This window comes from Thermobia domestica, chromosome 5 (genome assembly GCF_964235325.1).
Source record: "Thermobia domestica chromosome 5, izTheDome1.hap1.1, whole genome shotgun sequence".
Classification (NCBI taxonomy): Eukaryota; Metazoa; Arthropoda; class Insecta; order Zygentoma; family Lepismatidae; genus Thermobia; species Thermobia domestica.
Window position 1 is genome coordinate 225,986,083 of NC_137458.1, and position 21,751 is coordinate 226,007,833.

Below are 21,751 nucleotides of genomic sequence, written 5' to 3' on the forward strand. Positions count from 1 at the left end.
TCTCAGCGACCGCAAAAACTATGAATTCAACTCTAATATTGGTCGTTTGCGGGGGCGGCAAAAGAGCACAGGGGCGCACAGGCTTATTAGTGATTTTGCATGTTGAGCCTAATCTTCTCATGGCACATTAGTTTATACGAATATTATCAATGTATACGCAATTATTTGGGCATGCGCCAGGAAAATAAGATTATAGAATGCCTTAAGGAGACAATTTAAATTTAACGATCTATTATTAAATTGCAAGATAATATGTATGCTGAGCTGCTCTCAAACGTAATGAAGGAAATATAAAACAAGGATTGAAAACTGAAGTTTTACACCTCACTGGATATGATTTATAGATGCGTACATACAACGTAAAACACACAGGGCCTAAGCGTGATTAGAGCCATACTAAAGAGTTCGACTAACATAAGTTTTCTGCAGTAGTCAGGTTTTTAGTATGACGCTAATCTTACGTCAAAACGACTCTGCATAAGGCGGTCACCATCTTAGCGTCATGCTAAAAGCCTGACTACTATGCAGCCTGCCTGCAGGCCTGCAGGTAACATATGTTAGTCAAACTTTTTAGTATGGTTCTAAAAACGCGCCAAAACGACTCTGCATAATGCCCACAAAAACCTATTATAATTGTTATGCTGATTCTTGTAAACTAATCTGCACGTTTTGCATTGCGGTAGTAGATACATAACGTTACGCATGGAATGGGGCCCAAAGATGCTTAAATTCTTTTGTAATGGTATGAATTTAAGAAAAGGACAAGAGTTACTTGGCAACATTGTAACGAACGTGATGGCTGCCTGTGGGGAAGGAATGCAAACATCTCCATCTCAATCTCAATTTGTGCCTACTAATGTTAATTCGGTAGATAGTAAAAATGTATCACCTACGTCATCAACTCTTTCTCTTAAGGACGAAAGGTGGCCTGTTATGGTGGTATCCAGAGAAACAAGTGTTAGGAAAAAGTCCAGGAAAGGTACGTTACAAGTCTGTTTCATATTTCATGACACTCCCTTCTAATCAGCTGACTTACGTTTTAGGTTATAATCTAGTAATTGTCTGAATGCTTTATAACAAAATACTTCGGACTTAGAAGTTTTAAAATGCATATGCTCTTAAAATGTAGAATTCATTTATGTTAAGTATGTTTTGTAACAATAATAGGAACAGGCCTTGCACTTCATTCGATTGATTTGGGCTATGTCTTCACTTTCAATTCGCTAGAATTCAGGGCCTTTGTGCTGCATAGTAGGTCCAACATGTTAAGACCAAGGTTACGTGAGGGTAGGGTAGGTTAATGTAGTTAGGTGTAGATTAGATAAGTTAAGGTTCGGTTGGGTTAGATTAGGTTTGGTTAGGATAGTTATGGACTTCTTTGTGGCACTTAACCCGAATCAAGTCATATTCATTTGAAGTTCTTTTTCTAGAAATCGACAATGTTGTTTAAAACTTTTCATGTGCAAAGTACGATAGTGATTCGTACTTCGTACACTTTCAAATTCAAAGGTGGTAGAAATCAATCCTGCACAAGTAAAATGGCATTTTCATAGTCAATTGATCTTCTTGGTTTACTGTGCACGGGTCCCGGATTCAATTCTAGGCGAAAGTGTGTTGATCATTTGCATTTAGGTTAAGCTCAGGTACACCGCTCCAAATAATTGGTTAACTTTACAACGCTCGCTCCACCAGGTATGCTCACTCAGAAACAAGAAATTCACACTAGTAGTTTTATGAAAATGGATCAAAACTTACTTAACCTTAAGCTAACCCGTACCCTACCTATTTATATCTTACTCTACTCTGCTATACTTTTTAAAAGGGCCCTACTTATCAAGGTTGGCAAAAAACATGGTTTTTATTAAAAAAAAAAAAAAAAGTTTTTTTTTGGTTTAAATACTTTGCTTTCTGTACTTATATCACATATGGACAGAAATAAGCTTATTTCGCCTTGGTGTTACTGTGCAACAACCGGGTTATGCTGGAAGGGGTCACATAAGCTTAAAGCGGAATCCAAACCGCTTCTCGGCTTACATCCAAGAGAAATTGTCCTCCATTTGAACTTGAAACCGGGACTAATTGGCTACAAATGCGATACGTCTGCCGACTCACTCACGAAGGATTCCTGATAAAAATACGTTGGACTAATCTTTACCTATTTCTTAATAGAATCGTCAGCAGTCATTTCAGAAGGACAAAAACATAAACAATTGCACAAGTGGAACCATTATACAGAATTACATATGGACAATTTCAAAGTACTATAGAGTACAGAAGAACTAATTTAGTCCTAGTCAGTTCACTACGATTTTTATTAGTCCAGGTTAAAGAAATATAACGACTTACTTTGCATATCAGTAAGAAAAATGAATAAAGATACGAATTATTTGAGTCCACTTTGGCTCTGACCCATTTATACTTAATTAGTTACCAAAGATTCTTATGATTTCAATAATTGCCTCTCGTGGGGTTTGTATGATCCCCCTCCCAAAAAAGTACGGCATTTCGATGTATTTTATCAATAGTAAACATTATTAAAACGAAACAATGTTTAGAATTTTCCTTTGGTTTCATAACAATAATGACAAACTATAAAAAAATCACAAAAGAAATATCCATAAAGTTACATAAAAAAAAGGTTGCTTTTGTAATATAATCTCTGAGTAATGAATGCGAAATTTAGGTCTGAATATAGCACAAGTAATATATGGGAGTGAAACGTGATAACCCACAAATGTGTGTTCATCAAGATTTTATGAATAGTTACACTTTTACGAACCTCTTTTATTTTTTGGTTTAAACCAGTTTTTTTTTTTTTTTTTTTTTTTTTTGTAAAAAAAAAAACAGCTGGTTTAAACCAGCCAACCCTGCTACTTATTGATGCGAGCTGGAGCGTGTCTTGTAAAGTTTACCCGAAATAATTGTTGAGAGGCTATCAGGGATTAAGGAAATAATTAAATGCCAAAAATTTGCACTGGACGACATATTAATACTCCATTTAGCACAGATGAAATTCAAGGAGCTACCAGAAGTAATTGTTGAAAAGTTTACAATTCTTACTATTTGCGTATAAATACAGCGTCCGAACATATGCTATAAATACTACAGTGCAAGGTGGCCACTTAAAAGCACGAATGCCATAAATCGAGGAAGGGCAGGGCAAAGCCGATGGAGCTTGCGCGGAGGCGCGTTCGAAGGGAGCAGGCGCATACGCAATGGTGGATAAGCAGGTAAGCGTGGATAATGAATGAACGTGTGTTTTCGCAGTGATGCGAGTTCATATGACACTTGTAATGGTTTCACAGTAATAATACTATACTTGTAAACAGAAAATACAGCTTTTGTACGTGCGCAAGAATACTCCGCCGGCTGAAAATCGTATCTAATACAGTCCTATTTTATATACATCCTCTTATTTTAACGATCGTGTTGTACTTACCCTGATTTTACACTAGTAACACGAACTAACTGGCCTATGGAACGCGAAGGTTCAATGCCGCGTTCACAAGAGCTCTTCATTGGCTTTTGTTCTTAGCCAACTGGCTCTAGTTTCTACTTTGTATTTCTATTTCTGCGAGATTCATCTTAATATTGTCCTCCCATCTACACCTAGGTACTCCCGGTGGACGTTTTCCGATTGGATTTCTAGTCAAAATTTGGAAAGCGTTCCTACTGGCCACATGATCTGCTACCTGAGCCTCCTAGACTTGATGACCCTAACAATGTTCGGTAGATAGTATAAATTATGCAGTTCTTCATGGGTCATTCCTTATCAATTCAACACAGTGACAACCTCACCATCAGATTTTAATGAAATTTGATACATAGATGCCCTCTAGATAGACTAAGAAAAATATCAAATTTCAACTTTATATATCGACCGATATTGAAGATAGAGCTATGTAGAGTTTGGAAAAAATGCCCAAAATAGCATGTTCAATGTATTTTGAAATTGGAATTGCGCTCTCCTAATTGAGCTGGCGAATTTTACAGCATTTTCCATTCACTTTTCTGTGGTATATAACAGCATATAGGCTAACACAAATTTTTATTTTCAAAATCAAAATTAATTTTTTTTTTTTTTTAAAGTGCATATTTTAAAATTTTGAAATTAATTCCATGAATAGATAGTAATGTTGTAAAGCACCTGGCAGAATATGAATTTGGGATGATAATGGGTTCTTGTTATAAAAATTCAAAACTAATACTTGTTTTTCAAGAATACTCCGTACATAGAGTAATAACACAAGAGTACTAAGTTTTACACTTCTGCGAAAATAAAAATGAACACTAATCTGAAGAAAGAGTACAGATGATTTTATAGTAAAACTTTTCAATGAGTAATAGGATATGTTTATCACTTGAAATTCGAAAAAGCCACATTTGTTCGGCATACATCACTTTCAGGGAGAACGTAACTTCTTCCATCAGGAGTTACATGTTTCACTTTTGCCAGAACGTTCACTACAGACATCCACAGAACATCAGCGTTTCTTGGATATGAGAATGATGGAGATAGCCAGATGGATGAAGGAAAGTTATTTTTATTTCATCAAGTTCTTCATTTTTCTGTAATACATACCCGAACCACCAATTTCCTTCATAGACAGCGGTGACATAGCCTGATATGTCTTCTAATTGAAGTTTATTTGGAGATTGTGACATTTCCTTTTCCCAACCCTGCAAACCATCTTAAAAGTGTTTCACCAATAATATTAATGTAGTTTTGGGAATGAATGCATGATATTGCTGTGTTCCTTTGATAGCCAATACTTGATCGAAGCGACTTTCAACAAACATTTCAGCTTCAGTATATTCCTCTTGGGTTGAGTAGGCATTTACTTTGGTAATGTTTTCTACTCCCCACTCAAAAAGTTGTCTTGGGGTTTGAATTTGAGTCATAGGGTCTCTTTACTGAACCGCCTACTCCACCGCAAGCCCCTTTTCCATGTGCTATAGCCGAGAAGTACCACCCTCCTTTCACTTTAAGAGCTGCCTCATGAAAGCAGAGGTTCAAAAAGTTTTTCTTATTTTTGTATTGAGCGGTAGACATGTCGGAAAAATAAGAATAATAAAAAAAAGACTTGTTTGGAAGTTTTTGAAATTTTGATATCAGTTTTTTTTTTTTTTTTTTTTTTTTTTTTTTTTTTTTTTTTTTTTTTTAAGGTGTATACAGTAAATGTATTGTGCTCCAGGCAGTCGGAAACAACTACATATTTAACATGTTCAACTTGGTTTTCCTGTTTGAAATATGAAACAAAAGGATGGAGTGTGACCTGTTAGCTTGCCCAGTGGTAGCTCTATGCTTCATCTTATAGCGCTGTGCTATAATTTTCAGAAAAAGCACAGATGACAGCAAATTCTGATTCTTTAAGATTTTCTTTTGTGCACTTAAGGAAGGCTCCCTGTTGCGTGGCAATGAACTCATGCCTACCCGCTAAAGCTGCTTCAATTCGTTTGGTTTGTTTAGGCTTAACTCTTTTGTAACAGCGAGGTTGTGAAGGATGGGATATATTACTTGAAGGGGCCACTGCTACCACTACTCGGTTTCCACCTCGGAGAAATTTTGTGGGCTCATCGGGGCTCCATAATTACAAGGGGAATATTAGATTCAACTAACACGAATGATTCGACATATGTGAAAACGTCATATGAAATTCACATGACATTTGTGATTACGATTTGACATTTGTGCATTTGTTTACACCAGTTGTTTTTTCTATATAAAAAAAATCTGATTTAAACCAGCCAACCCTTCTGTTGTATCAGTGCTATTTATATATGTATACTTTTTACAAACCACGTTTATTTACAGTAACATTTTTAATTGTGAAACTTGTATTAATATTATTTCAAAATTCAAAAGTATCAGCACTTTAACTTTCTTTAAGTAGTTTTTAAAGTATGATGTAATAAGTATAGCCAGCAGATTACAAGTCGTTTTTTTTTTTTTTTTTTCTTTCAACCCATTACTGTACTCTTCATGTTAGTGTTCAGATTTATCCCCACAAGTTAAAAAAATAAATATATTCGTGTATTTTTAAGCTAGATACAGGGTATTAATGAAAACTATAGTGTTAGTTTTAATTTTTTTAAACAATGAACCCATTATCATCCTAAATTAATATTTTCCAGGGGCTATCTATTCATGGAATTAATTTCAAAATTTTAAAATATGTACTTCTTGAAAAATTTTGAAGTAAAATTTGTATTTTGAAAATAAAAATTTGTGTTAACTTATATGATGTTGTATAAAACAGGAGAGGGCATAAAAAAATGCTGTAAAATGACACCTCAATCAGCTCGCTAGCTCAGTTAGGAGAGCTGCCATTCCAATTTCAAAATACATTCAACATGCTATTTTAGGCATTTTTTCCAAACTTTACATAGCCCTATCTTCAATACCGGTCGATAAATAAAGTTGAAATTTGGTATTTTTCTTGGTCTATATGAATAGTACCCTGTGCAAAATTTCATGACAATCTGAGATGGTAAAATAAATTTTGTTCTCAAATTGTGTTGATTTGACCCGGAATGGCTCTCATTATGAAGTTTCCACCATTCTCTGTTCCCTTTCCTTTTGGGTCTGAATATTCGTCTCAGTATTTTATTCTCAAATAGGGGGGCGCGGTGGCTCAGTGGTAGAGCGTTCACCTCCGGTGCTTGGGGTCCCTGGTTCGATCCCAGCTCGCGCCGTGTGGACTTTGTGGTGGACAAACACCGTGTGCGTGTGTTTTCTTGGGGTTCTCCCGTCTCCTCCCACTTTCTTCATTCCACCATTTCATTCATTATTCATCATCACCGTCTCCTTTAGCCTAACCGGCATAACTATGAGACGTAAAACTCAAAGATTTCATTTCATTGTTTTCCAACCCATGTCTTTGTGGCCTCGCGTAGCGTAGTCGCTAACGCTCTCGCCTTCGGTGCGAGCGGTCCCTGATTCGATTCTTGATGGGGCACTCAGTCGAAAAAGTATACACGCTTTTTCAGGCCAGCCACCTAAATGAGGTTTCCCTGATTTTTCCTCATTCACACCAGGCAAATGTCGAGGTGGTACCTAACTTATAGGTCCCAGGCCGCTTCCTTGCCTTTCCCCGGATAGTGTGCTTGCCGAGGGACGTCATCCCTCAGCGTGACGGGCTAAATGGCCTTAGACGCCGGGAGCCCAGAAATCTAAATCCTAAATCCCCAACCCATGTCTTTTCATGCAAAGTGCTGAATTTTACCTGTAAATTTGACAAAATGTGATATGCTTAAACTTGATCTGCACCAAAATTTGAATATACTACGGTGATTCGGATTCTATCTAAAATTGTAGGTGTACATTTCATATAGCCTCGATGCTGAAAGGGACAATAAACTCCAAGTAACCAAGTCCGTTTCTAAAATAAGACTTCCAATAATAACTGGTAATTGTACACATTTTTATTCAGTTTGTTGATTATTATAACATAGCCTTGTCGCTAAATATCAATTTATCTCTTGTAATAAAGCGGCGTTCTAAGAACTTGCATCCTTCCCTTTTGTGTCCTCCCAATTGAATTATACACACTTTATTTTTATCTGTTGGGGCATTCTACGTCAAGAAGACCAGAGGTCTCAGCTCGGCTATTTCTAAAGTTAATGAAATTTGGTGGGAAAGTCCTATATTGTCTTTGATTGGTATGTTCCAGATATCAGTTAAAAACTGATTTGGTTGCATATATATGGCCTTTCAAAAAGATGCCACTTACCTTCGCTCTCGTACGAAAGAGCATAGGTGCTAAGTTTGCCGAGCGTTTTTGAACGTTACCGTAAACATAGAGACCTGGTCTTTTGCACGTATTTTGGCAATTATTGATGCTGACTCATATATTACTAACTAGCCATTTAGGCATACGACAGTACAGATACAACTCTTGAAATTTACGGAGGGGGGGGGGAGTGCGCAATTTAGAGCTTACCTTGAACATACCATAACTATGTTGCGAATGCAACAATTCAATCAAAACCTAGAGGCATGATTCCTAGCTATGACGTAGATGTTTGAATCTGTTGCCATTGTTCAGTTAGATCGAAAAATATCACAAAGTTGATCACAATCTCGATTGTACCTTTTCCAGTCTTATTTCTCTTGCTGGGTCTGAAAAGATTATTCTTCAAGGTTTAGAAGCTATACTGTTTCATTTTAAAATCCTGTATCTTAATGAATAATAATAAAAATAAGTTGAAAAAGCAGTACTTACGATCTTAGGTGAAACCGTACGTAAGTGATGTTAATGTGTTCACTAAGTATAGGTCAGGGGAATGGGAACTAAAGTGATATGTTCTGAACTGAACATGGCGTAACGACAGAATATGCATATCGTATCATTTTAAGGCATAAACATAACATTAAAATGAAGAGGAACGTGTATAGTAACTTCACAAAAATTGCAATATACCGAGCAATAAGTTCCATTTTTGGCTAAATAGAGCTGCAGTCCTGTCTAGACAGATTCTGGATAAATGCACTGTCTTCGTGATTATGTTATTGATGGTGCATCTGATGCTCTGCAATCCAACTGATATCTTGAACAGATTGCCAATTGAAGGAGCGAGCCGGCCCATTGGGGTGCATGAAGCTGTCAAGCGCATTTTGTTCATATGAAACTTAACGTAAATGTGGCACACCAAACATTGTCATACATACATGAAACGTACTGCACAGGTTGTAAGTCGTAATTTGTTTCAAAGGCATTAACTATGAGTGCTGCAGGATCATTGGATACTCTGCGTGTTCTGATTTTATTGAAACTAATGGACATAAATTGGTAATTTTCTCTTGTTCTAGCCATTGTGTGTACCTCGGCAAATCTTTCTTGATCAGCCGAAATGTGTTATAAAAATAATAATAGCATATTGTCATGGCAGAATTGAATAAATCATGTGGAGTCAATATGTCAATATTTGGTCTCTGTAAACTAGCACGAGCTGCTAGCGTTTTTGATGCTCCTCCAATATCGTCAAAGGGCGCGATGGCGCAGTGGTAGAGCGTTTACCTATGGTGCATGGGGTCCCTGGTTCGATCCCAGCTCGCGCCAAGTGGACTTTGGTGGACAAACACCCTGTTCGTGGGTTTTCTCGAAGTACTTCAGTTTCCTCTCAGTTTCTTCATTCCTTCATTTCTCACCATCACTGTCTCCTTTAGCCTAACCGGCATAATCGTGAGACGAAAACTCAAAGATTTCATTTTTTCTAATACCGTTACAAGGAGAATTTCCGTGGCTTGTACCGAAGAAATTTCATTCAACACTGAAGCCAAAGTGCTCTGCATGTAGGGATAAGTTAATCAAGGTCTTATATTGAGCAGCTGATCCATCTCTGAAGTAATAAATGTTCTTGATAACTCTCCAATGTTGAGCTCATCCGTGGCTAAGCAGTTAGCGTACGCGCCTTTGGCGTGGGAGACCCGGGTTCGATTCCCGGCGGGAGCTCATGTGGTTCGGATTCCACGTTAATCAGTAGGTCCACGTCTCATATAGCCTCGCTGCTGAAAGGGACGCTAAACTAAAATCAGCTCAGCAACTCTCCAATGTTTATAGTTAGATAATCAAACGCATTAGAAACCCATGAACACTCATGGCGATGGGTCTCATTGATCACACAAGTGTTAATATTCTGAAATTCGTAATCATAAACATAGATGACAAAGGGATGCAGTGTGGCCTGATTATTCACCAAATGAAATGACTGGATAGTATTTTGTAGAATAAATGAGTAGTTCTCTCAAAATTCAGCAATATGATCATTTCATTATCTGCAATATTTTCTTGAAGTTTTTGAAGGTATAAGTTTTGGTATTTTAACACAGAGTGATGACTTTTAACTGGTAATTTTTAAAATCAGTTCTTCTGTAAAGTTTTCAACAATTGCATGGCATATCTGCAATATGTCTTTGTCAGTATGGATCCATTGCTTGTATTCTATCGTTTCGTCTGGATCGTAGTCTTTGAAAATATATCCCCAGTGAAACTCAACTTGAGTTTCTCATGGCCATTACTCGCAGCATTACAGCATGCAATCCTTTGCTTCCACGCAATACATAGTTTTCTTTATCAGATCCTTGTAGTTGTCTTTGATTGGTATTGCTACAGCAAACACCAGTTTCGTTTTTTTGGTGAATTGTGCGCACGCACATACACACTGAATGTGTCCCAGAAGCACCCAAAATGTAAAGCATCACTTTGTAGTTCACAACATTTCTTTCAAATTACTAAGAAGCAGACGGTTTTGCTTGCAAAGATTTTTTTCGTCATTGAGCCTTACTGCAATCAATCGTTTTTGCCTGAGCATAGATTAGAAATTCAGTCCTCAAAGAAGCTGAGGATATTTTGTGCGGTGGTGCAGTGACTTTTCTGTATACAAATTCCATTTGAGACCATAGAAACAACAAAATAGCACCGAGTGATCCTGATGAACAGTGATTTTGGTATGAGGGAACCCGGTCGTAAGATAATAAGTGGTTCGTTGGCTCCAATATTGTGTACCTGTACTATTTGTGCTAGCCCCAAAGTTCGCTGATTCGATTCCTAAAGTTTGTCTCAACAGTAGTGTACCCACTCAACACCATTAAGAACAACACATTGGGATCGAACTTCACGTCCAAGATTCGTGTACTAATAGAGATACGTGGCGAATGACCAGTAACTATTCCAAGTTTCTTTCAAACAACACATCACATTAGTATGTAAATGATAATTAGGATAAAATTGACAAACACTGTAATATGCACATGTACCAAACAAAAATATGTATTTATCGTCACAATTGCGTATTTGCATATGAAGATAACTCACTGATCACGGTATCACATGGTGTATGAACATGTTTGTTAATAGCATTTAATATTATTATTTTAACCGTAACACTTGGTGAGAGGATTTGAGAAACACAAAAAATAAATTTCAGCATATATATTTCATACCAAACATTTTTTTTTTTCAATTTGACATTAAACTATTACAGTAGAAATACTAAGCTAATGTTTTCATTTTATGGATAATATGCTTAAGTAAATTAATAAAGAATTAATAAAATCACATACCGTAAAGAGATGTTAAGTATTATGATCTTGCAGTATCAGGTTTATTCAAACTTTTATCCACATCAAAGCACATGATTAAAAAGATACAATTCCTCCATAGGACTTCTTCACAGATTGAAAAGCACACATACATATCTTTCTTATTTTCCTTTACTAGGACTAAGGAACCGAAACTTAATCTTGATCAGGTCTCACTTAAAAACTGGAATTATATGATTATGCTTAGCAACACTTTGATTAAATACACACACATTTTATGAATTTTTCGTACTGGATGTTGATTCTACAGTTTTTCATACGTTAAGAACTGCACAAACAGTATTGGGACCATTGTAAGACGGCGATGTGTGTTTGAAAATAATGTAGTTCTTTATACTGTACACATTAGTGTTTTAACATTAACTTAAATTGCGGGGGCCGCGGTGGCTCAGTGTTAGAGCGTTCACCTCTGGTGCTTGGGGTCCCGGGTTCGATCCCAGCCCCCGCCAAGTGAACTTTGTGGTGGACAAACACCGTGTGCGTGGGTTTTCTCGGGGTTCTCCCACTTTCTTCATTCCACCGTTTCATTCATCACTCATCATCACCGTCTCCTTTAGCCTAACCGGCATAAAACTTAAAAGATTTCATTTCATTTTTAATTTAAATTGCCTTTAGTTTATTCCGCTAGTGTTTGAAGATTCTGTTTATATTTGTGGAGTGTTAAGAAATAGTATTCCAGTTGAAAGAGAAAACACAAGGTCAAAAATATAAGATTTCAGCAACTCAACAAGTAATCCAAGATGCACGTCTGGAAGAAGATATCAGTATGACATCGAAAAGATCGATGATTAAATGAAACACAAATACGCTAAGATACATAATTTTATTAAGTCTTTATTAATTTACATTAGAGATATTTTTTAAGAATATCAAAAAAATCTCCGGGATTAATGCACGGAAAATAAACGGTGCATATGTAGGGTGAAAACCACATGAAGAATCTTTTACTTTGTATCCATTAAGTGTAATTTTATATATATTCTCCTTTGTAGTGGGCAAACACCAGTGTACATGGATTTTCTCGGGGTTCTATTTCTTCCCACTTTCTCCATTCCACCATTTCATTCATCATCATGACCGTTTCATTAGGTCTCGGAGGATAATCGTGTGACATTAAACTTAAAGAAAAATTTCAACACATGGTGATATCTTTCTTAGTTTCATACTCTGTTCATCTTTTGCAATAATTATCTATATCCTGAAAGAGTTAAAAAGAAACGCAAATCATGGAAAAAATACATGTACGAAATGTACAGAAGACCTGTGATTGATTTTTGTACTTAGTAAATTGTATTACTCACCCAGAAGAATGTTGGGAACGTTTTCGAATATCCACTAAACAATTATATACTTAACACTTTTGTCTATAGATAGGAAATATGAATAAATAGACAAGTAACTTCAAACTACATTTTGTCGTAGAAGGACAGTTTACAGGTTTTATATATTGATAAAGTTCTTGTGAACAATTTTCTTGGAAAAGTGTGTAAGTATTTGCAAGTTTGATATATATTGACGTTATTCTTGTGTACATAATTTTGTATGAAAATTGATTGTTTAGTTTGTTAGGATAGTCAGAAGTTCTCTACGTTGTTTTAGATGTGATACAATGTCCTAACAGTTTTCAGTAAGTGACTCGATCATAGGTACTTTGAATGCTTTGTACATGTATTTTCTAAATGATTCACGTTTCTTTAATTCCTTCAGAGAACATAGAGAATTATTGCAGGTATCCAGTGTGTAACGAAGTATGAATATTGAGAAAGGTGTGTATTAATTTGCATAGGGTAAATGTGCCAGTAGTCGGCATTTAAGGAGATTTTCAACTTTGTTAAAGTATAAAAAAAATCATTTTTTACTAATAACTTTTACTGCATATGCCATTACAAAGAGCAGAGTTTAAATTTTACGTTTGTGTAGCTCACATAGGAAATCTTTTATAAATAATTACACAAGTAAAAGAAAATACTAGAAACTCTAAAATAACCAGTAGTCAGCCTCTGAAAACCAAAGGTCAGCTATTATTTTAACCAGTACTCAGCCACACTATAGAATCAACTTTTTAAATGGAATTTAAGATTAATTCCCCAGTTATCAAATTAAGGGACAATTATATTGCACCCAGACTTCCTACAGAAAAAAACTACGTGGAAAATGTACTGCGATATAGGGAAAAAAACTTCTGGTACTTACCATAAACTAAGAAAATGTGCCTCGGCCTAAACTGGCATATTTAAAATTAATATGTAGTCCTATTTATATTTACATTGATATTTATACTTAGCTATGACATTAATCCTTTAATATGAAGTTCATTAAGCACATTCAGGACACACAAACAGTTATTTAGTAGCTTCTCCGTACGATAATTCACTGAGGCACGTGCATTTCAAGTGGCACCAGTGATCACAAAAATCACACCCCATATATTTACGTGTGTCGCTCTCAATGTCACTTATGAATTCTTCTTAGACCTTACACTTAACACGGCTTTCAACAACTTGTTGCATCTCGTTTTCCGAACTACTAGTGCTACTTGGCTTGACAGTCTTTTCTTTCTGTTTGATTTTTTGCAGATTTTCCTTTCTTTTTTATTCTCTCCCTTTTTCGTTTTAGATGTTCTCTTCTAGTTTTCTTTTCTTTTCATTCTTTAACATCTGATAATTTCTCCATTCTTGGTAGGATATCGCACTTGGAACTTTTTCTCTGGGCACATTTTTGATAGTTTTGCTTTTTGGAGCTGGCCAGAAAAGATACTGATCAAAGGCAGATGATATGGAAATGTTTGACGAAGGTTCTCTTTGAATTTCTTCTGATATCATATAAAGTTATTTATGACACTACCGATTGTAGAGACCGAAGCAGATCTTTCACCTTGCGTCGTTTCAGCATAAGATGTCACAACGGATGTGTTGGTTTCCTGGTTTGAGTTGAGTTGAGTTGAGTTGATTTTAGTTTAGCGTCCCTTTCAGCAGCGAGGCTATATGAGACGTGGACCTACTGATTAACGTGGAATCCGAACCACATGAGCTCCCGCCGGGAATCGAACCCGGGTCTCCCACGCCAAAGGCGCGTACGCTAACCGCTTAGCCACGGAGGAGCTCGTTTCCTGGTTTGAGTCAGACGTAACATCTATTTCTGATATCGCAGATGTATTTGTAGGCTCTAGAAGTCCAATTGCGGAAATCTGGTACGTTCTAGGACTAAGATTATCGAACATCTCACTAGCAAGTACTTATGTAGCAGATCGATCCTCTTTGGACAGAAGAATGGTCCTATCTGTGTTCATTAGTATATTATACAGTATCCTCAACGCACCTGGTTGCAAAATCATCTGACACTGAGTCTACTCCAGTAGAAGATATTGTTGGACTGGTTGAAAGAAACGCTGACTCACGCGTTCTTAAACTGTTAGACATATTTTCCTCGCGGTCAGCAGTCCTTTTAATTTCTTGAAGAAGACTTTCAACATTATTTGCTTTTTCATGAAGATTTGATTTCAAATATTCAATAACTTTCACGGCTGCCAGGTAGTACTCTTTGGTTAAAATGCTTGAAATGACTCTATGACTCTTTGGTTTCCGTTGTCTCTCTTTAAGATAGGCTAACACGCATCTGTGCGTAAATTTACTTATAAAAAGATAAACCACGTTTTTAATTAGGTTTTGATAGAAAGCAAGTGGGTTACTATGAAAAAGTGTAGCTAGGCTATGAGGTACTGAATGAGAAGCATGAGTTAGAATGTAAATATTTATGATCATTCTGTATTGTTTTGGCAATCAGGCAACTCTAGGAACGGAACATAACGGTAGGAACGGAATGATAATAATAATAATAATAGTAGTAGTTAAAGAACAGTTGCAACCTTGGAATTAAAAACGTGAAGAAATGCGACATTGTGCGAAGCAATTAAAATTATCAAATCAATTAGATATTGATATCCCTTATTTCCTCATAGTTATCTTAGGTTAAGAGACTAACCTAGGCCTATGATCAAGGTAAAAAATACTCATTACCTGTCTTTTAAATTTTAGAGTGAGAATTCAGACCAGCCATAAATTCTTAATCTTTTTTCACTCAGTTCCAGGAAAATATAAGGATTGAAATGACTGGTATTATAACTGTATTATGCTTGCATGATGCAATTAGTGACTTTATAATAGCTACTTTTTTTCATTAAATCGTTAGGAAAGTCTTCTACGTATTTGTTAAGTGTCTCAGTTGTAGAAATGTGCATTTAAATTGAATGAATGATAGGTAGCTAACTACTGGAGTATATGTATCCAGTAGTCGTCCGTTGAAAGTAATGGGGGATGACCACTGGAAAATGAAGTCAAGGGTCATTTCTAGTAGTCAGCCCCTAATGGCTGACTACCGGAAAACGTTATCAGAAATGCAAGCTGTAGTCAGCCCCCCTTATTTCTACGCAATATCTTGTTTTGTATCAAAAACCACGAATTTTTTTTTAACAAACTACATACATTCATGCATTGAAGAAAGCAATAACTCGTACTTTTTTTTCACAATAATATAGTTTTAATTTAACTTTAAAGTAAAGCTTCTTCCTTATTTTTGTATTAACAAAATACTCACTATGCTCACTTGCATCAGCAGACCTCAAATAATCATTTTTCTTTTCTGCTACGAGAAGTCACACCAGGCCAGAACAAATGAGGTTGACTACTGGAGCTCTGATTTAGGATTTAGTTGACTATTTGTTTGATAGCAGGTTACTGCATGCTTATTTAATTGCTTGTTACTGAAAAATGGCTGACTACTAGAGACAGCTGGCTTTAGGCACACTCACCCTATATGGAATACATTTTACAAGGTAAAAATTGTACTAAAAACCTCGTTGTATTCCTACTAAGCTGGTTAATTAAGCCACCAAATCCTTGATAATAAGATACTCGATAAAATACCCGCAATATCGGAAATTATTTCAGTCTAATAGGAATACGAAATCGCTAGTGCAATTCTTAAATAACACTTCATTGGATATAAAAGTAAGAGATTCTTTTCAATAGTGTATTTTCTCTTATACTTTTATTTGCGTTTCTTAGTGTCTTCAGGGTCTAAGTGTCTTCAGGGTCTAGACGTCCCGACCCTCTTGAGTACGTAAGGCACACTCCAGCGAACACGCACTACTCTCAGTTATTGTGTTTTCTTAATAAGAGGATATGCATTTCATCTACAATCCTCTAACAAAAACATATTACAATCGACATTATTCGTTTGCACAGAATAAACTATCACTCCAAAACATTTTGTTCTAAAGCGTGTCCAAGCGATACTCCCAATATGTAACATGTTCATTTTCTAAAATATATTTTGCAAGTCAACTGTACATGATGTGTGTTTTCATAAATAAGAAGCAAAGTAGAATGTTTATATATATCCAATAATGCAAAGATGAATTAATAACAACTCTATGTAATTTTATGCGTTTAAAAGGTTTAATAAGAAGTTTCTACATAAGTAAGTATAAACATACAATGAAATATAAATCAATTTAAAGGAAATCTTATGCAGAATGCAAATTAAGTTACCTATATATATAATAGTCCGTGACACATTACAATATGTGACGTAAATGAAACACAAATCATCTTTCCAAATGTTCATTTCGTGCCCGACCTGATCTAGCTCTAAATATTCTGTTGTTCTTTCATAAATGTTTGTACTGAGTGATTTTAGAAAAAAGTTTAGAATTCATTTACATCAGACATAGAATGGAGAGAAGGTGTGACATAATACCGAAAAAAAGCCAGTAAAATTCGAACATTAAGTGAGTGTGGCAAAACCAGTGCTGAAATTGTGCGGATTGTGAAAGTGCATAAAAATGGAAGAATTAGTAGGTGTGGTTGAAAACTGAAATCCTCTCCTACACACAAAGCTATATTGCGGCGTTTGTGTCTTGCAGACAGATGTCAGTTATCATAAGGTCTTGTAATGAGTTGGTGGGGAACAACTAGTGTCAATGTTTGTTCATATATATTCAGGAACAAGTTGAAATCCATGGGTTTGCGTTCATACAGGGCTGTCAAGAAGCCATACTTTGCACATAAACAACGTAGAATGCATGTGCAGTGCGCCAAATCTCACAAAGATTGGATTAGTGAACAATGGTGCAAAGTACTATTCAGTGACGAGACAAAAATCAACATTTATGAAAATGATTCATGTGCCAGGGTGTATCGCAAGTCTGGTGAAGGACTTAGTCGTGCATATACTGTTAAAACCTCAAAATACCCTACAAGTGTCATGATTTGGGGATATTTTTCTTCCAGTGTGGTTGGTAAAGTCGATGTTCGTGATGGTGGTGTTATTGCACAAACATATAAAATAATAACAAAATAACAAAAAATTGGTTACTTACCAATATATCCTTCCGTTAAAAACTAAATATATTCCAAACGTAACTGAACAAGCTAGTTTCTTCTTCAGTGGAAAGGTAAGAAGGATAAAAACGGATAATGGAAATATGGTATGGGAACAGGAATAAAAAACCACCAATGAAAGTAACGTAAGAAATGGGCACTAAAAGAATGAGCAGAGCACAGTGGAAGAAAGTTGAGTTTTAATGAAGCGTGTGTTTGCCAGAACCAATACGCATAAAATGTAGGTAGCCAGATTTTATCAATATTGTCACAATCCATATTTAAATCCGGTTTATATTTATGAATTAAGAATGATTCTTTAATCTCTCGTGTTTCTCTCTCTCTCTCTCTCTCTCTCTTAACCTATTACATGTTTTATATTATGTGTATTTACTTTAGGTGAAGTGACAATCCCGACATATCCTCCTGTGAGTTTGTTGATAATGCGTTCTTTAATTCGGGTGTTAATATTGCGGTTGGTTTGACTTATGTATGAAGAGTCACATTCACACTGAGCACAATAAATACTTGACTTACTTAGTAAATAAGAAAATAACCTTTAAAGGCGGTGAGATGCTTTTCTGTACTGGAAGCCAGGGTTGGCTGGTTTAAACCAAGGTTTAAACCAGCTTGTTTTTTTTTTCAAAAAAAACCAACTGGTTTAAGCCAAAAAACGAAAAATGTTCGTAAAAGTGTAAGTGTTTGTAAAATCTTGATGAACACACATTTGTGGGTTATCACGTTTCACTTCCGTATATTATTCGTATTATATTTAGACCTAAATTCCCCATTCATTACTCAAAAAGATTATACTACAAAAGCAACTTTTTTAATATAAGTTTATAAAGGTTTGTTTTGTGATTTTTTTGTAGTTATTATTATTGTTATGTAATTGCAATCAAAGAAAAATTCTAAATATTGTTTCATTTCAATGTTTACTATTGATAAAATACATCGAAATGCCGTACTTTTTTTCTGTGTGTGTGTGTGGGGGGGGGGGGTCATACAGACCCCACGAGAGGCATTTACTGAAATGAGAAGTATCTTTGGTATCTATTTATGTATAAATTAGTCTGAGCCAAAGTAGACTCAAATAATTCTTATCTTTATTCACTTTTCTTACTGATATACAAATTAAGTCGTGTTTCTTTAATTTGGACCGGGTTTTTTGGTTTTTTCAATAAAAACCATGGTTTTTGCCAACCCTGATTCTTATCTTTATTCACTTTTCTTACTGATATGCAAATTAAGTCGTTGTATTTCTTTAATTTGGACCAATAAAAGTCGTTGTTAACTAACTTGAACTAAATTAGTTCTTCTGTACTCCGTAATACTTTGAAATTGTCCATATGTAATTCTGTATAATGGTTTCACTTGTGCAACTGTTTATCTTTTTGTCCTTCTGAAATGACTCTTGACAGTTATATTAAGAAGCATGTAAAAACAGGGTTTGCCTAAGTGGGCCCAGCCCGAAGAAACCCGGTGGGTTTTTTCGGGTTGGACCCACCTGTAAAAAACACTTTAAAATGCACCTGGGTTTTTGATCTATTTGTTAATATATTATTGATACAACTAAGGCGATCACATTGTAAGTGATTTTTATCAGATTTTAGACTTTCCTTGGGCGAATTAGAGACTTTCACGTTAAGGTATACAACAACATTCAACATAAGACCTTTACGAAGTTCTGAATGCACTAAATGAATTATATATATATATATATATATATATATATAAACGGCTTGAGATAGTTATAGAACAAATTAATGTATGGATTATGCTTATAGTCTATTTGAAGTAAAATAAGCAATATTGTACTTTAAAAAATATTTTCTGTGAATAGTATACTCGTCGACTTGGCGACACCGAGGGACATTATCACTCATACGCTTGACGAGTTTAAGGTCATAGGCGCCGGTACTAATAGTACATATGTAAATACATTAGTAAAACTATTAGTATAATTTCTTATCTTTGATGTAAAATACGAGGTTCTTCAACTAAAATTTGATTTTCCAACAACAGTAGTTTAGTTCAGTCATTAGTTACTACTCTTCAAATAAGCATTCTGTACAATCAATACCAGCAATAACGTAAATATTCTTGTCAAATTTAAGAAGCTTAATGCTCGGGGTTCCGAAGACTATGTAACGCTTACTATTTCAAGTGCTGAGTTCAAATTTCCGTACTAGTGGAAGTTTTGATGTACACGCCGTGAACGAGGTGCTCGGGAAATTCCTGAATTAAACGCAGAAGGATCTGAAATGAATACTTCAACAATAAAACTATTTATTTTACGCTTAAGCCTGCCATACGTCCCGTAAAAATAGGGAATGTCCCGTTTTTGGGCCCGAGTGTCCCGCGTCCCCGTAAATTTAGTCGGGACAGGGAAATGTCCTGTATTTTAACTCGGTTCCATTTCTGCTATCAATATCAGCTTATTCAAAAAGTAAAAAACAAAAAATTCCGACATTGGCTGGGAATCCTGTAATTAGTGAATGAACAGTACGCTGTTACATGTAACGGTTTCGAAGAAGTTATAACGCCACCCTGTTCGACTTGATAGCGAGCGAAATTTGCAAAGCTACTTTTTCCATTGCACTTGATGGAAACTCGGATACTCTCCGGAACATAAAAAAGATGGCTTTGAGTGTTTCTACATTTACAAACACAGGGAAGATGACTAACCTTTTCTTCAGCAACACATTAGATAAGTTAACAAGAATTATAATCTTTTTCAGAGGCTAGGGGCACAGAATTGTGCTCTGGTGCACGTCTTAGAAAAATGTAAATCTGGTCCTGACAATTACACACGACACAAGAAAAAAAATCTGCTTTTCATCAGTTTAAACTGACGAACGTAATTTTGGCAGATACAGCCAAATATTGCTCAACGCGCGAAAAATATTGAAAGTAGATTGTACCACTGATTTAAATAATCTGCATATTGTTTTCCTGTAAAGCATTTTCATAGCACATCTTAAGTTTTTAGGCATCTTCAGTCTATACAATTAATTGCAGGGTACGAACAGAGAAAAGCAGCTGCTGCTTAGTGAACTTTCGCCTATTATATTATTGAAAAAAAAATAAATAAAATGAAATCTTTTGTTTTAGTCTCACGGTTATGCCTGCTATGCTCAAGGTGACGGTGATGATGAGAAATGAATGAAATGACGGAATGAAGAAAGTGGAAGGAAACGAGAATCCCAAGAAAACCCACGCACAAGGTGTTTGTCCACCACAAAGCTCACTTAACGCGAGCTGGGATCGAACTAGGAACCCCATGCACTAAAGGTGAACGCTCTACCACTAAGCCACTGCGGCCTATTATACTTTTGTTCATAACCAGACTACAGTTCATTGCATTGTGTCGGAAAGTTGAGGAAGGGGGGATCTGAGGTGTTCCGTATTCTCATGGAGAAAATATGGCAGGTTTATTTACGCTGGAGGATGTTAATTTCATATAAGACATTTTAAAACATTTATTTATTTCATACAACATGAATTGTATCTTTGTTTTAAATTAATAGACCCCTTTTGGTATTCATATTTGGCGAACGTTAGTCAGGCTTCTGGATGACTTGATCTACATTTGTTCGTTTGTTTGCCGAGCTCCTTCATGGCTATGCGGTTAGTGTACGCGTCTTCGGCGTGGGACCCGGGTTTGCTTCCCGGAGGGAGCTCATGTGGTTCGGATTCCACGTTAATCAGTAGGACCCGTCTCATATAGCCTCGCTGCTAAAAGGGACGTTAAACACAAAATCAACTCAACTCGTTTGTCTGCCTCTACCACACACACTACAGGGTACAACTTTCGGCCTATGAAGTTAAAAGTTTCAGAATACAAGCACGAGACACTGTAAATTTCCTGTATAGACTTTGGCGGCATACCAACGTAAAATATAAAATGGCGGCCATTTTTTCAAAACAGCAAGTATCCATGCTACGAAGCGCAATTTTCAGTCTTTTAAATCGAAATTTTGACGGTGGAAACACGAAATATGTTAAATTTGCTGTATAGATTTTCTCGGCGATCGAATGTAAAATTTCAAAATGGCGGCCATTTTTTCAAAACAGCAGTAAGTAGAAAATTGTTGCAAGCTCTGACAATGACAATCTTGAAATATAAATCCATTTTAACACTTTTACCCCAAAGACATTGAAATATTTCGAAAAAAAAAACGATTAAACCCGAAAAAACCCAATTAAACCCGAAATACCCGAAAAAACCATATGGGCCCAGGTGGGTTGGGCTTTTTCAAAAAAG

The 21,751-nt window shown here is 35.9% G+C and overlaps 1 protein-coding gene across 1 annotated transcript in view; it reads left to right on the forward strand.

Moving 5' to 3' along the window:
- Positions 1–769: 769 nt before the first annotated feature.
- Positions 770–21,751, forward strand: part of LOC145686422 (RUN and FYVE domain-containing protein 2-like) — a 137,399-nt gene continuing 116,417 nt past the window's right edge. Inside the window, exon 1 of the mRNA XM_081759715.1 lies at positions 770–979. Within this exon, the coding sequence (XP_081615841.1) occupies positions 796–979 (184 nt within the window). The 5' untranslated portion in view covers positions 770–795. The remainder of the gene's footprint in view (positions 980–21,751) is intronic.